At 39.5% G+C, this 17,020-nt stretch overlaps 1 protein-coding gene across 2 annotated transcripts in view; it reads right to left on the minus strand.

The window, feature by feature from the left end:
* Positions 1–17,020, minus strand: part of LOC120535132 (astrotactin-2-like) — a 2,291,264-nt gene that overhangs the window by 989,316 nt on the left and 1,284,928 nt on the right. For both annotated transcript variants that reach the window (XM_039762741.1, XM_039762742.1), the window contains one exon: positions 12,214–12,351. In XM_039762741.1, coding sequence (XP_039618675.1) covers positions 12,214–12,351 — 138 coding nt within the window. The remainder of the gene's footprint in view (positions 1–12,213; positions 12,352–17,020) is intronic.

Below are 17,020 nucleotides of genomic sequence, written 5' to 3' on the forward strand. Positions count from 1 at the left end.
TATTTTTGAGTCTATGTTGTTCTGGATAATAGACTATCTGTCGGGCAGATCGCAGTTTGTGAAACTCAAGGACTTTGTTTCTGATACGGATATGTGCAACAATGGAGCACCACAAGGAACAGGCCTGTCTGCTTTTCTCTTCACTCTGTACACCTTCGAATGCAAATATAACACCAGGTTATGTTACTTACAGAAATTCTCATCATTCTGCATTTATGGGGGGTACTGATAAGCGGGATGAGAAAGAGGAGAGCAGTCAGGTGGAAAACTTCATTACTTAGTGCAGAAAGAACTATCTCCAAGTTAACATCAACAAAACCAAGGAATTGGCTATTGATTTTTGCCGCACCAAAGAGCCTCTATGTCCTGGGTGTGGATGTAGAGGTGATGCATTCCTACAAGTACCTCAGGGTCCACATCAATTGCAAGTTGGCCTGGTCTCATAACACAGGGGAACCATATGCAAAATAAATAGTGGAGCAATCACTTTTTTCTTAGGAAACTGTTTTCCTTTAATGTAAGTAGTAACATCTTTCACATCTTCTACAATTCTGTGATTGCCATTCCAGTTTTCTACTCTGTGGTGTGCTGGGTTGGTAACATCACTTCAAGAAAGGCCCATCCAATTAACCAGTTAATTAAAAAGGCAGCTCAATTATGGGCATACTCTGCACACCCTGTAGGTTGTAACAAAGAAGATAATTCAAAAAACACCGAGTGTCATTATGAACAATGCTGCACATCTTTTCTCTAACACACTAACATTGAAGACATTTAGCCAACAAATCATTCAGCAGAAGTGTGTCAAGAAACACTATGGGGGGCTTCTTTATGCCAAGTGTAATACACCTGCATAATGCCTCACTGGGACTGTTCCTGACAAGTCAGAAGTGTATCTATCTATCTATCTATCTATGCATGTAGGATGTTGACAGTAGTTTTAACATTTGAACACATTAGGAGATAATGAGTTTAAAAATTTGGAATGATTAGTGGCGGATTGAAAACGCTTTGCCCACAGTCTGTCTGTCTGTCTGTCTGTCTACTGTATCTAGTATATAGTGCTTTTAATATCTATCTATCTATCTATCTATCTATCTATCATATAGTGCTTTTAATATCTATCTATCTATCTATCTATCTATCTATCTGTCATATAGTGCTTTTAATATCTATCTATCTATCTATCTATCTATCTATCTATCATATTATGTCATCTGATAGTTGCTAAACCTCCAACATTACACACATTGAAACCTTTTTTCTGGTCAAATGGAAATTTCAATTCAAGTTCAAATGAAAACTCCACAGATTTGCACTGTAGGCTATGCTCATTAAAATCTGTCCATTTCATGCTGCAAGTAGCCAAACTTTTGGGATGAGAAATCCTACAGCATTGGCTTAATTAGACCCTCTTATCACGGACAGATCTGGCTTTGCACAGCTTTCATCCACTCTCTAATTAAAGTTTACACCTTTTTACAAATTTTCATTTTCTTCCTCTGTGCAATTCTGAAGGCAAGCCACATCCAGCTGATGCTGCTTATGAGGCCCGATTTCTAATTTAAAGTGTTGCAGACTTATTTGAGTACAGTTTCATTAGGCTTAAAAAGATGTTCAGACTGATGAAAGCAGGAACCTCGAGGGGAGAAAAGACATCACATTCCTTTTTTCTTTTGGCCTATGATGAAGGCTACATATGCAAAAATATTTCTCTCACCTTCTTTGCTAATTTTTAGTTTGGAGATAACCTTTACTTATTTTTTTTTCTTGGAAATATTAGTATTAAAGAAGGATACAAAGAATGCAGATTTGCCTTTTTTAAAGAGTGTCACTCAGAGCCTTGTGCCTTTCCATTTCATGTCCTCACAAGAACAGACTGGCCGCAAATCCAGGGCCTCTGTGTCAAGAAGTGGCAACTCACCCGACTGAATGATTAGTCCATATTAACACGTTATCAGCAGGCACCGGTAACTAAGACATGACAATATCTGAGGCAAAATGGAGTAGTGTTCCTGACCTTAAATTAGATTAAGTCAGTCAAAACTTAACCCTTTTCTCTGAGGAGTGAAATGATTCAAGTGAAACTGAGTTGTCCTTAAATCTAAAATAATGTTAAGGTGCTAGAAGGTAATGTTTGTATTGTAACAAAATCAAATAAAATCAGAATGGTACAGGAACAATGAAGAATGCAACTTAAACACCAGCGAAGAGCAATCACTGATGCTCCTTTGGCCTTTCCTATATGGTCCATATGGTCCATGGTCATATCTGGAGAAGTTGAGGTTGTTCACTCGCCTACCCCAAAGAACCTCAAACTCTTCTCATGCTCTCATGTCCCACCTTCTACTGCTTTCCTAAACTCTGTCCCCTCTCTTTCCTTCCATTCAAGCTCTTGCCATCCGTTATCCTCCTGACTCCAAGGTCTATAGTAGACTGTCCAGAAGGGGCTGATAAAAACCTGTAAATAGGGACTACTTCTGAGAACATCTCAGTAATAATGTCTGAGTTCATGAATAGTCTCCCAGACTCCTAGAACATCCCACCCCAAGTTGCCTCAGGCGATCATCCTGAAATCCAGAAAGGCACACAGTAACCAGCGTTCTGCTGGCATGTACGGGGGACTCAGAAGAATGTCAGAAGTTTGATAAAGGAAAGGTGGTCATTCAATCCATCAAGCTTGTTGTGTTAGCTAATATCTAAGTTGTCCCAATATCTCAATATCTGCAGGACTTGGTAGTTTATTCATATTAATAAAATGCTGTGTGTATTGAAATTATTCTATACACCTTGTGGCAGATGGCTGGGGCCCTTACCTCAACACTAGAAGGACTGAGGGAGAGAACAAATTCACAGCATTACCGCCCCCAGAGCGATAGATGTCAGCCCCCCTGGCTTGCAGTGGTGCCTTGGGATCCATGGGAGTTGGAGTTTGTTGCAGCCCTGATGGGTTCCATTGGCGTCGCCAGGGGGTGCTGCAGGTACTGCTCAGCCCCGTGTGGCAACTCTTCCGGCACTGGAAGAAGATAACCGGACACCTGGGGCACTTCCGGGTGCTTTTTAAAAGGAGCCAGCTGACACTACTCCAGGAGCCAGAGTTCAGAGGAAGGGAGACAAAGCTTGCCAGGAGGAGTGGAGGTGGATTGAGAGGAAGAAAACAAAGTGTTTTGTGCTGTATTTAGTGCTGTGAACTTGTGTGCTCCATCCGTCTGTGTCGGGTTTGGGTGGCAGGAGTGCCCCCTGCAGGCCACAACTTACAGTACGTAGTTTTGAGGTGTTCTCTTCTACCCCTCAGCAGTATAGACTTTTTGGCACCGACATGGCATTGGTGTCCAGTGTATACTGTGTATGGCCCTGCTCCTATGCTACATTACGTTGACCTGACAGTACATCAGAGGTTTTTCACACCCTTGATGCTGTACAGGGATTCCTTCCAGGCTTTTGTAAGTTCTGCAGTCTGAATGGATCGCCTGAGGCCACAGCAGCACTCTTGGCCCTAGGAGAATTGCAATGTGACCTTGGCTGATTCAGCAGCCACTGTAAATTATTAAAGCCTACATCTGGGTACCATAAGAAGGAGGAGGAAGCTGTTAGTAGGTGCCTTGTTTGATCTTGCTGTTATTCCCCACAGTGTTATAAGAACTTTGTGAAATGATTCAAACATGACTCCTTTTTTTGATTACTTGTCATGTCTGTGCCTAATTGCTGGACAGCGGCAAACATGTAACTTTAGGCACACAGTGACTCCAAATATAAAACACACTACTGGGAATTCAAGTTCAAATTCTCTTCAAGCCTTAGTCTAAAAGCAGAAAGTGAGAGGGCTGAGTGGAGAAGCAGATTAAATAAAGGAGCTGATAGCTTCATGGTTGCAAATGATATTCACATCATATTTAGATAAGCATTGAAAATACAGCATTAGGTGGTAGCATCTATTTCTTATTGTTTTTATCAAGATAATACGGGTGACCCTTCCTGTACGTCAGTGCAATCCTAATCACAAACTACAGGAGTGACATGATTATTTTTACACAGGGACACCATGGGCGATAAGCATTACAGTCTTAATGTCTGTACTAAGTGGGTTCAGAAAGAGGAATATATTGTATATTAAAATAATTTATTTCATACACTGAGCAAGTAAAAAGTAAGAATGTACTGTATAACTGCTGTGTTATAAATGACAATGGTGTGACCTCTGCTCTACTATAATGTATCACATGCCTGCACTATTCTAACTATATATAATGTAATGACATATAATGTTAGTTAACAGTGGTATTTCAGCATTTTTATTTATTCTAAATTCAAAATGAATGAATAAAGGTAACACTGCAGAATATAAGCTTTATGGGCTTATAATAGTGCACCTGTCATTCCATTTATGCAATCTATCGATATAGCGCCTTTCACATCTATCTATCTATCTATCTATCTAGTAGTGGTGATGTAAAATGAATTATTTATATATCAGAGAATTGTTTGAATTTATGTGTGGAGCAGGAGAAGCATATTGCAGGAGTAGTAGTAGTGTAAAGTATTCATTACCAGAACTATTTTTTTATATAAAATTGTTAATCATCTGTTAAACAGTATAAACATTGATGTTGGTGTATCTACTATTGAGCTTAATAAAGAATATTTCAAAATAAAATAAATAAAACATCTATCTATCTATCTATCTATCTATCTATCTATCTATCTATCTATCTATCTATCTATCTATCTATCTATCCATCCATTATCCAACCTGCTATATCCTAACTACAGGATCATGGGGGTCTGCTGGAGCCAATCCCAGCTAACACAGGGTGCAAGGCAGGAAACAAACCCCAGGCAGGATGCCAGCCCACCACAGATCTATGTACAGTATATAGTGCTTTTCGTATTAATTAATTATATTGTGCCTTTTTTCATCTACCTGTCTAGAAAAAAAAATAAAACAAATGAACTGTCTATGTAGTAACTTTTTGCTGGACCAAGCTAAGCTGACAATTTTGAAAACAGAGTTAGGGAACACACTATCCAGTGATGAATTGCTTAAAGTGCTTAATCACAGCAGAAGGAAAATGGACATTGCTTATTTTAAAATGACAAATCAACTTTGAGACTCTGTGATGGACTGGCACCCTGTCCAGGTTTTGTTCCTGCCTTGTGCCCTATGCTATCTGGGATAGGCTCTAGTAGACCCAACATGACACTGTTGAGGACTAAGTGGGTTAGAAAATGACTTAATGATTTCGAGACTTTCATGAAATACGGGGAATTAATGATGTTTAATTGCCATTTGAATTTTCAGTGGTAAAGCCTTAGTGGAAAAATATGCAATAATTTCCATACACAAAGATACAGCATTTTTGTTGCAGAATTGTACAAGGTTGAAGGTTTCTTTAAAAAATTACTCTATCTATCTATCTATCTATCTATCTATCTATCTATCTATCTATCTATCTATCTATCTATGTCAAAATTAAGTATTTGTTAATAGACTGCAGTTTAACAAAAATAATGGATAGATATTGCTGGGCTGCATTTATGGTTCATACTATTTTGTTTTCCTGTCCGTTTAAACAAATCTGTGTCTTTATGTGTAATCATTTTTTAGTAAATTATGTGCTTTTTTACCCAAGACCTTTTCACAGCAGTCGGTGACTGCAAAAATAAGATAAACCTTTTTATTCTGTGTGAATTTGTTTTTACCACAGTCCTTAGAATGTACTGGCTATAATGTCTATATGAAAGGTTAAGGTTAATGGATTCCTTACATTACATCTGTATTTTAAAACAGTGCTCATTGTGTGAGAAGCAGGCATCCTGTTTGCAACTGATGCACCCCAAGGCGTGCAATTCAGACAGACAGAATTTTTTCATTATTTCTCTATTTAACAAAACTAAAAATATGTGTGGAGTTGTAAGGGTTAGCATTTGTTTCCCACTTTCATTCATTGTTTCACATCATCAAATTTGTGTTGTCAGCAAAACCAACCTTATGTATGACGTCAGTAAACATAGGAGGATGAGTGTGGTGGAAGGTATTCTTGATACCTTTAAAAAACTATGATCTGATTTTAGGATTTATTCAGAATTCAATTCTAGGTCCATTGATGTAATACTAAGTCCTTCTTTTATAAAAACATGCAAATTCTACACTGGCAGTGGCTGGGAGGTGGCGTATGAACGCAGTCTCTTGGAACTTTGAGGCAGAACTACTAACTCTTATACCATGTTAAAGATTAACCAGTGTGCCAACCGGTATGGACCCAACTCCTTTTCATGGCCAGGAGGCCTTAATAACGGAAGGTCAGGGTGGGAGCAATAATAACTCTTTTCCATGCCAGGATTCAAATGTGGAGGGAAATTACAGCGGCTACACTGGGGCTGGCATCTTAACAGGCACTGAGCAACCCCTGGGATGGACTTGGGAACTGGGAAGGATAGCACAGTGAGTGTCTGCCTGCTACGGGTACAGCAACCCCCTGTGGGCACAGCTGCCATGTCATGTTCAACTCTACTTGTCATTTTAACTATCAGCACAAGATCATCAACATCCAAGACATAGCAAGGTATCTAATGTCAGAGACTGAGAACGACATTTTAAAGAAATGATCTCATTTGTGTCAGTATATTGGGGGTAAATGATTATTACAAATTCTCCATGGAAGCATGTTTATTCTTCAATAAAAGTGTTTGGTTTCTTCATTATTTTCTCTTGCATTGCTGTTCAGTATTTATAGTGACAATTTCCTCACAGGGAACATTGGCCTAGTGATTAAAAACTGTAGAAATAAGCTAATTGGGATAAAAGAAGTCTAAGTGTCTTTTATTTATCTGCCTTCAAATGGCTACAAACAGGATGAGATGGTCGATTGGACTGTAAGTGGCAACCAAGAAGCAAAGGCAGTTGACAGGGGAAGCTCTATTGTTTGAAGAAAACAAAGGCAATTCTTAAGAAGAGGGAGCCGTTTATCATGTAAGATTGATAAAGTTCAGGGCTTAAGACTAATCTGTATGACTTTCTGAGCAGAAAATGTGCACAGGTTTTTAAAAGGAGTTTACTTTTGGGTTATTTATTTACTATATTTAAATACAGTGATATCAAAATGTTTACATCCTTTACTCACTTCATTTATTCTGGTCAAAGTCATTTGTGATGAGTGGAGGTCTGTCATAACAGCAATGAGCGCAGACCTAAACCCACCCAGGATTTTCATATGCGAGGTGTGATCAAAAAATATAGCAAAATGTTTAAATAAAAGAAAAGTGAATAGAGTAAAGGACACATTGCCATTAATCCCCCTTCCTTGAAACACACTTTTCCCATCATTCTTGCCACTTTCTGAAGCAGGTCTGGAAGTCCCCTTTCATGAGTGCCTTTAGCTGCGCTGTCGTGGCTGCCTCGATCTCCTGCGCGCCAATCGAGATCCAACATCAAGGTGAGGATGATTGTGTTTTTTGACCTTGATGGAATTGTGCAAGTTGAGTTTGAACCCAGGAACACTATGGGGAACGGTGAATATTATAAGGGCTTATTAGAGTCTTTAAGAAACAATATGTGTAGAAAACGACCTGAGAAATGGACAAACGGTTTCATCCTCCATCATGACAGTGCTCCATGTTGCACATCGCTTCCGGTAAGGCACTTTCTGTCAAATAAAAACATTACGGCGTGTCCTCATCCAACTTATTCACTGGATCTGGCACTGTGTTTAATTAATTTAGTTTAATCCTGATGCTCTGTATATTCAATTATCATTATTATTCATGGTGGCTCCAAAATCCGTACTAACCCCTACTTTCTCTGTTGTTCTTTTTCCGTTTTTCTGTGGTGGCGACCTGCGCCTCCACCACCTGATCAAAGCACCGTGATGTCCCTACATTGATGGATTACAGGCCAGAGGTCCACATGACCTGTGAACCCTGAATACCATAAGGACTGATTGAGGCCGTTTATGTTAGGTAGAATGTATAGAAGGGGCTGGGTGGTCTCCTGGCCTCAGAACCTCAGCAGATTAAATTTTTTTCTCCAGCAGTCTGGATTTTTCTTTTTTTGTTTTTTCTGTCCTCTCTGGCCATCGGACCTTACTTCTATTCTATGTTAATTAGTGCTCACTAATTCTATTTTATTTATTTTGTCTTTTTTCTCTTTCTTCATCATGTAATGCACTTTGAGCGACATCAATTGTTTAAAAATGTGCTATATAAATAAATGTTGTTGTTGTTGTGTGATTTATGGCTCTTCCCCAAAGTCAAAATAACCATGAAAGGTAAACGATTTGAATCAATTCAGGACATCGTGGCAGCCATGACAGCACAACTAAAGACACTCATGAAAGAGGACTTCCAGAACTGCTTTGGAAAGTGGCAAGAACGATGGGATAAGTGTGTTCAAAGCGAGGGGGAGTATTTTGAAGGGAATTAATGGCAGTGTGTCTTTTACTGAAATACATTTTATTTTTTTAATCACACCTCGTAAGTCACCAGTTGCTCTGTATGCACCAGCCAAACAAACGCTTACCCCTCTATCCAACCATTCATTGTCTAACATGCATGTCAAGTGTAGGTCTTGTTCACCAAGTCAGCATCTGGCACAAGGTGGGATCCAACCCTAAATTTGGTACCAGTCTCTCACAGGCTTATCCACTATTTTATATCATGCTATGAGATCACCTGTAATGTGCACCTAAAACAAAAAGTACCAACTAACCTCTAAAGTTCAGTTCTTAATGGGGGGTAGGAAGAAAAGTTAAAACCAGCATTAATAACTTTAACCTGTAACATCTTACCTGTCTCACAGTCCTTATTGTACCCCACACTTAACACTTAAGACCATTAATGGCAGGCTGCTCACTAACTGGAACTGTCTTTTATTTTCATTCTTTTACTTCAGTCCAGTTTACCACCAAAAGTGACGTAAAAGTTGAAATGACAGCAAGATATGTAAAGTAATCATTAAGAGTCAGGTATAGAGCTCTTGAATTGATAAGAGCAATTTTAGCCTTCTGTTTTCTCTCAGTGTCAAGTCTTTTGTTCATTTTCTTTTTCCCTCTCTCTCCTATCTTTCCATATTTTATGTATTTGTCTAATACATAAGTAGAAATGGGACACTGCGACCCAGAAAATTTAAAGTGCCTTTAAGAAGAAACCCTGTGTGGAGCCTTTTCAATCTGCTGCTATTCACTTCAAACATTTAAGCGAGTTGTTTCCAGATGTATTAAAACTACTGCCAACATCCTACATTCAAAGATAGATAGATAGATAGATAGATAGATAGATTGATTTTAATTTCAGTATAGTCGGCAGGATAAAAGATAGATTTTAATTTTAGTATAGTCGGCAGGATAAAATAGATAGATAGATAGATAGATAGGAAAGGCACTATATGATAGATAGACAGACAGACAGATAGATAGATAGATAGATAGATAGATAGACAGATAGATAGATAGATAGATAGATAGATAGATTATTGAAGGTTAGAGATTCTTCCCTGCACATAGATGTCCGTGAAGTAAGCAGAAGCTTAACCCTGTCAGACAAGTGTACAGCTGCGTGCTACGACATAACAGCACCGCTCTCTGCGTTCGTGGGCTTTTATATTAGCACCCACACATAGGTTTTAGATTAGCATTTAAGTTTATATGTCAAAGCTTATTTGTATATCCTAATGATAATAAATAAGGTTGCAGCAGAACACATTAGTTAGCTAAAAGAATCAATTGTTAAAGGCTTGTCTTTTTTAATTCTTTCAAGTATGAAGCACTGTGTCGAGGCTGTCTGCAGCTTGGCCCTTATCAGTGAAGCTGCACGCTACTGCTAACTGGCACAGTTGCCTATTATTTGACCCTTACAGGGATGCTAGTTCAACAAGTAACCATTAACTGAATTATTAATTAGGCAGTCCAGTTTTCATATGTGGATCCACCTGATTCCAATTTGATTGTAAGAATTGATTAACCAAAAGGCCATTGTTCTTTAATGGCTCAGGCTTAGGGCATAAAAACAAATGAAGGATAATAAGTTGATGCTTATCTCCAAGTGGCAAATCTGTCCTTCGTGCCAAAGTGGTTTTTATGAGAAGATGAATTGGGAAGATGATTATTATGGGGATTGTAATGAGAAAAGGTGCTGAATGAGGTCATCATCATGAGAAACCCTGTACAGTAGATGGGGGAGAAACAGTGTAAAGCGGGGACATTTTTGTGAGAAGAATTGTAATAAATTTGGGGCTCACGAAATGCTTAGGGCTCACAGGCTTTATATGCTCTGCAATTGTTTTCTATGATGTGCAATAAAGTCTAAAAATTCTGACTGCCTTTCTGAAGATTCTGCTTGTTATTTTTGAAGATTTCTCCACAACAATAGATAGATAGATAGATAGATAGATAGATAGATAGATAGATAGATAGACACACCATAATGACCAAAAAGTAAGAAAATTAAAAAGAAATAAGTCTTCTGACTTGGCAGTCACAGTTCCAGTGAGGCATTATACAGACGGATTTCTGTTACTATAAATTATCCCCCAAAGCATTTCTTGACCCGCCTCTGCTGAAAAATGTGATATCTGAAAGGCCTCAGTGTTGGTGTGTTAGAGACAGGATGTGCAGCATTGTTCATAATGGCACTCAGTTTTGTTTTCATTCTCTCCTCCTCTACTACCTTCTGGGCGTCCAATGTGTGTTACATACAGTAACTGAACCTGCCCTTTTAATTAGTCTGTTGATTTGGTAGGCCTCACCTGAAGTGATGTTACCGGCTGTGTTGTGAAGCTATCCTGGCTAAATTGGACGGTAATTTATTGCCTGTACAGGAAGCCATAATGGAAGAACAGCAGGAGTGGAGATGCCTGAAATACCTTACAATCTTCGTCCCAGAAGAAAAAATAAGGGTAATGGATGGACTGGGAAAACATGGATTTTGGCAGTAGTTCATTCCCCCGCATGACAGGTGGTAGTGTACCTCCAGGCAGGTCCCAGTTAGGACTCTAACAGGGTTGCATGGGAGTTGGAGTGTAGGAAAGTAGCCCTGTCAGGGCCCTTGGGTGCTACTAGAGGGTGATGCCAGAGGAGGATTGTCCTGACTTCTGTATGACCCAGAAGTATTCTAAATGACCACTGCTGTGACATCAGAAGCATTCCTGGGAAGCCTGCTGCATCATGTTGAGGAGTGAGAGTCAGAAGGCAGTAGGCAAAACTCACTTGGAGGAAGGAAAGAGAAACAAAAGTACTATTTAGGTATATTCTTGTGTTGATTTGGCTGGTGTTCAGTTAGAAAGGTGCTTGATAACAAATAAAATCCTTCATTTGAGACATTTGGGGTTGTGCTGGGTGCTATTATGTCTGTGGATTGGTCCTCAGTGGTACCCTCTTGTGGTAACATGGCCAGCGCAACACAACCAAGAATATCACACTGGCTATCACAGAGCTGTAGAAGTTGTGAAGGATGTCACTACCCACATTAAATGAATGCCATTTCCTAAGGAAGAAGAACTTGCTTTGTCCCTTCTCCTATAGTTCTTCTGTTTTATGAGACCAGTCCAACCTGTCATTGATAAGGACCACCGAGTACCTGTAGCAATGCACCACCTCCACATCAACTCTCTGCATGGTGTCTGGGCATAGAAGCACTTTGGTGCAGAGAAAGTTAATAACCAGTTTGACAATGTGAAGCAGATTATGTAGATTATAATATTATAAAACAACACAAAATGAATAGTCACTCAGGTTAGTGTACTGCTGGTTCAGAACACCTGTAATGCACAAAGCATGTACAAAAAAACAAAAAACAAATCTAGAAACACTAACACGATACATATGCATCTGCTTCTAGATAAGACTCACCCTACAACATCAAGTCACATCTGACCAGACGGCTCACGTACTGCACCTACCAACTTCCTTATCGGCCACTAATTTTTATTTGTCAGCACTATATTGTTGTCCATTCATAAAAATATAAAGTATTTTATAAATTCTTCATAAAATTGATTGACAACAGATATTGAGGGGATTACAAAATTAAATATATGAAAATGAACTTTGAGAGTAACTTCTTACATTTGAGAGATAGCACTGTCTCACATATATTCATTATATTTAAGCTCAATTCTTTATTGAATAATTAAAGTTGAATACATTAATGATTCAGTTTAATTAAGATTTGCCGCTATCCATCTAACATCTTTGAAAGATTCTAATTTAAGTCGGAGCTTACCTTACATCCCCTGGATCTTCTGTGACAAGCACATCTGTCTTACAGCTGGCCATTGGACTGATTGAGACATCTACTGGAGAGACCACAAAACTTTTACTGCCTGGTATCCATAAGCCTTGAGCAAGATTATAAGTAGTCCTGAAATTAAACACAAAAGAAAAAATATGTTTAGTTAATGACATCACATTCTTAGCTGTTCTTTACATACAGTAGTCCAGGGTTTTAGGAGGGCAATTCTAGCCTGGCATTCACAGCAACACTAACAAAGAGAGAGTTTAGCGTCACCAGTTAATCTGATGTGATTGGTTTTGGGGATGTCGGAGGAGAACTGGAGTATTCAGTGGAGAACCTGTGCAGACAGATGGAGGGCATAATGCAGATAATAACCAGGTGTGGTATTTAAGCCCACAATCTTACATCTACAATGATGCAAACTCTATGTTCAACTAAGTTTTTCAACTTACGATTTCAAAAGTGTTGAGACCCTATTCATTTTTTTCATATTTTATGTTACAGCCTTATGTTTAAATCAAATTCCTTGCTCCTCTAATCAAGCAACACTCAACATCCCAGAAAAAGAAAGCAAAAACAGTATTTTAGAATTGTTTGCAGATATATTAAACATAAAAAACTGAAGAATCACATTGACACAAGTATTCAGACCCTTTACTCAGTACTTATTTGAAGCACCTTTTACAGCGATTCTGGCAAATCTTCTTGAGTATTACGAGACAAGCTTCGCACAGTTGGATTTGGGGATTTACTGCCATTCTTCTCTGCAGATCCTCTCAAGGTCTGTCCAGTCGGATGGTGATCATTGGTTGACAGCAATTATCAGGTCTCTCCAGAGTTGTTCAATTGGGTTCAAGTGTGGGCACAGCCTGGGCCACGCAGAGACGTTCACAGAGTTATCCCTCAGCCACTCCTGTGTCATCTTTGCTTTGTGCTTATGGTCACTGTCCTGTTGGATGGTGCATCTTCAGCCCAGTCCGAGGTCCAGAGCACTCAAGAGTAGGTTTTCATTAAGGATATCTCTGCAGTTTGCTCAGTTCAGTTTTTCTCCTACCCTGCCCCAGACTCTAGTCTCCCAGTCCCTGCCACTCATGACGTTGTCACCACCACACTTTAGTGTTGGAACGGAATTAAACAGGCTGCCCAAGGGGCTTCTACAATGTGCTAAATTAAGGGTTTGAGTGCTTATATGAATGAGAGATTTCAGTTCTCAACTTTTAATACATTTCCAAACCTTTCTGAAGACATGTTTTCACGTTGTCATTATTATTAGGTTATTGTGTGTAGATTGATGGTCATAAATGGCAAATGTATCCTTCGAAAAGGGAAACACAATAAAATGTGCAGAAAATGAAGCAGTCAGGATACTTTCAGAAGGCACTGTAAGTCAGCAATATGATGTCCATATTTCAAAGAAGTGCAGAGCTCTGGTGCAGAATAAACAGGTACTGTATATAGAAAATCACGTTTTTCATGGATTTTAAATTTGTGTCTGTGTGGGAACAGTTGTAAGTCACTGGGCTGATCGTACACCAGCCGGCCTAATCCTAGAGTTAGAAAGAATAGCAGGTAAACCAGAGATGGTCTGAACACCCTTTGAGGCTCTGTAGCAAACACTTTTATAGTTATATGTGTGTGTGTGTGTGTGGTACCTAAACATAAATAAATAAATACAGTAAGTACTAATGGGGTGAATATACAGTTATAAAAACCATAAAAACATATAAACCATAATATCTGTGCATAGGCACTGAATGAGACAGGATCCAAAATGTTCATTCAAGCGGTGGGGAAGCTATGCTAAATCCTTTACCACCATGCCGACTGTAAACAATGTACAGTCATGTAAATACTGCTTATGATTTACAAAGCCTTAAATAATCTCGCTCAGTCCTATATTTGGGAATATCTCTCACCTTACACTCCAAATCGTAACCTTAGATCTTCAAATGAGTGTCTGCTTAGAATTCCAAGAGCTAAACTTAAAAGAACTGGTGAGGTGCCTTCTGCTGTTATGCACCTAAAATCTGGAATACCTTGCCAATAGGAATTTGCCAGGCTAAAATGGTGGAACACTTTAAAAAACTGCTAAAACCCCATTAGTTTAACATGGCTTTATCGTAGCTACATTTTAGTGTATCCCTGTTAAGCTGTATGTGCATTGAATTATCATTTTCATCAGGGCTCCGCAATTCGTACTAATCTGTACTACCTCTGCTGTTCTTTTTCCAGTATTCTGTGGTGGCAATCTGCGCCACCACCACCTGATCAGGGCACTATGCAGTCCCTAGATTGATGGATTGAAGGTCAGATGTCCACATGACCATCATCGTCCAATTCTTTCATGTGAAAACTATGAGGACTGATTGAGATCATTTATGTTAGGTAGAATGCCCAGGGCGAGCTGGGTGGTCTCGTGGCCTCGGAACCCCTGCAAAATTTTTTTTTTTTTCTCCATCCCTCTGGAGTTTTTTTCCTGTCCTCCCGGTCATCAGACCTTACTTTATTCTTTGTTATTTAGTATTACCTCATGTTATTTTTAAATTTCTATTTTTTTATACATCTTGTAAAGCACTTTGAGCAACATCATTTGTATGAAAATGTGCTATAGAGATAAATGTTGTTGTTGTTGATGATGTAATAAAGTACGTACACCCCTTAGAAATGTGACTTTTTCAACATGTTTGAACAGGAAATCTATACATCTTTGCGGAAACAGGACCCACAGATAAAGGTGATATACTTGAATAAAAACACAAGGAAAATTTGCCTCTGCAATTATTTATTCAATAAAAATACTAATAGACATAATGATCTTCTGGGGAAAAAGTATGTTCACCCTTGGCCTCAGAAACTGGTATTGCCCCCTTTAGCACAAATGACTTCTTGTAGAAGTTGTGCAGAACAGCCCACCAGTCTCTGGCATTTATTTGGTGAGATTTTTGACTACTCTTCTATGCAAAATTTCTTCAGTTGCAAGTTGTTTGTGAGTTTTTTTGAATCTTCCAATCCCCCCACAACATTCCAATGCAATTCAGATCAGGGCTTTGACTTGGCCAGCCCATAACCCTCCATTTTTTTTTTTTTTGGTTTGTTTTTAGCCATTCTTTAGTGGATTGGTCTAGTGTGCTTCAGATCATTATCACATTGAAAGGTCCATTTCTGGTTCAACTTCAGCTTTCAGACTGATGGCCTCACATTTTCCCCAAGCCCACTTTGATACAATGCAGAATTCATAGTTGACTTGATGACTGCAAGCTGCCCAGGTCCTGACCCCAAACCATAAAATGTCTACCACCATATTCCACAACTGATATGAAGTTCTTCTCCTGAAATGTTCTCTTTGGTTTAAGCCAAACATGTCTACTGTTACTGTGGCCAATCAACTCTATATTTGATTTATCTGTCCAGAGCACATTGTTCCAGAAGGCCTGCTCTTAGCCTGATGTTCAATGGCAAACTGTAGTGTTGCTCGAATGTTCTTTTTGGGCAGCAAAAGATTTTCCCTGACACATCTTGCATGTAGGTCAAATTTGTGTAGTCTCTTTTCTTGATTGTAGTTGCATGCACTTTGACCCCAGCTTTTTCAAGAGTTCCCTGCATATCCTTCAATTAAATTCTATGCCACTTACAAATCATAGGTGAGTAGAGTGGTGGTGAGAAGAAAGTATTGGAGAAAGAGAGGGAGATCAGTGGAATGGTGAGGATGCAGGAAGTAGAGTCGGCGAAGGTGGATGAGTTTAAATACCTGGGCTCAACAGTACAGAGTAATGGGGATTGTGGAAGAGAGGTGAAGAAGAGAGTGCAGGCAGGGAGGAATGGGTGAGGAAGAGTGTCAGGAGTGATTTGTGACAGACGGGTATCAGCAAGAGTGAAAGGGAAAGTCTACGGGACGGTAGTGAGACCAGCTATGTTATATGGGCTGGAGACAGTGGCACTGACCAAAAAACAGGAGATAGAGCTGGAGGTGGCAGAGTTAAAGATGTTAAGGTTTGCATTGGGTGTGACGAGTATGGACAGGATTAGAAATGAGGACATTAGAGGGTCAGCTCAGGTGGGACAGTTAAGGGACAAATTCAGAGAGGCAAGATTGCATTGGTTTGGACATGTGCAGAGGAGAGATGCTAGGTATGTCAGAAAAAAAAAGGGACAGCTCACCCTTATCCACACGAGTCGGAGCTGGGAAGACATAGAGCAACACTCCAATGAAGGAGAGTAGAGCGGTGGTGAAAAGAAAGTATTGGAGAAAGAGAGAGAAAGAAAGAAAACTAGTGTTTGTGCTTTTGCAACTTTGTGGAGGTATTGTGTGAAATAAACTTTCCATTATTTGAACCAGTGAATCTTTGTGTGTTCGTGTATGAGGTTTGGGGCTTGCTGATGGCCTGGTTCCATTACAACATCTACAAACTTCTTTCTGTGGGCTTCAGAGAGCTATTTTGATCCTAGTATGATGACACCACACAAGTCAATACCAAAGAGAACACCAGACCCTTAATATCTTCTATTGATATAAGACAGTGTCCACCTCTGATTACGTAAATGCCAGATGTGACGCTACTCTGTTGGGCCCTTGAGTGAGGCCCTTAACCTGCAATTGGTTCATCCTGCGTATGAGTTTAATCTGCACCCAGCACTGCAAGCAGGTCCTCCAAGTTAGAGGGAAAACTTGGGGGTTGGTGGCAGGATTGGCACTCCAGCCACTGAACAAAAACACACTGTTCAGTGTAGTGCTGTGGTGTCACATGTGTCACATGTTGCACTTGGGTCCCAATCCCGGCGGTTCATCATGTGGTGG

Source organism: Polypterus senegalus, chromosome 9 (genome assembly GCF_016835505.1).
Source record: "Polypterus senegalus isolate Bchr_013 chromosome 9, ASM1683550v1, whole genome shotgun sequence".
NCBI lineage: Eukaryota > Metazoa > Chordata > Cladistia > Polypteriformes > Polypteridae > Polypterus > Polypterus senegalus.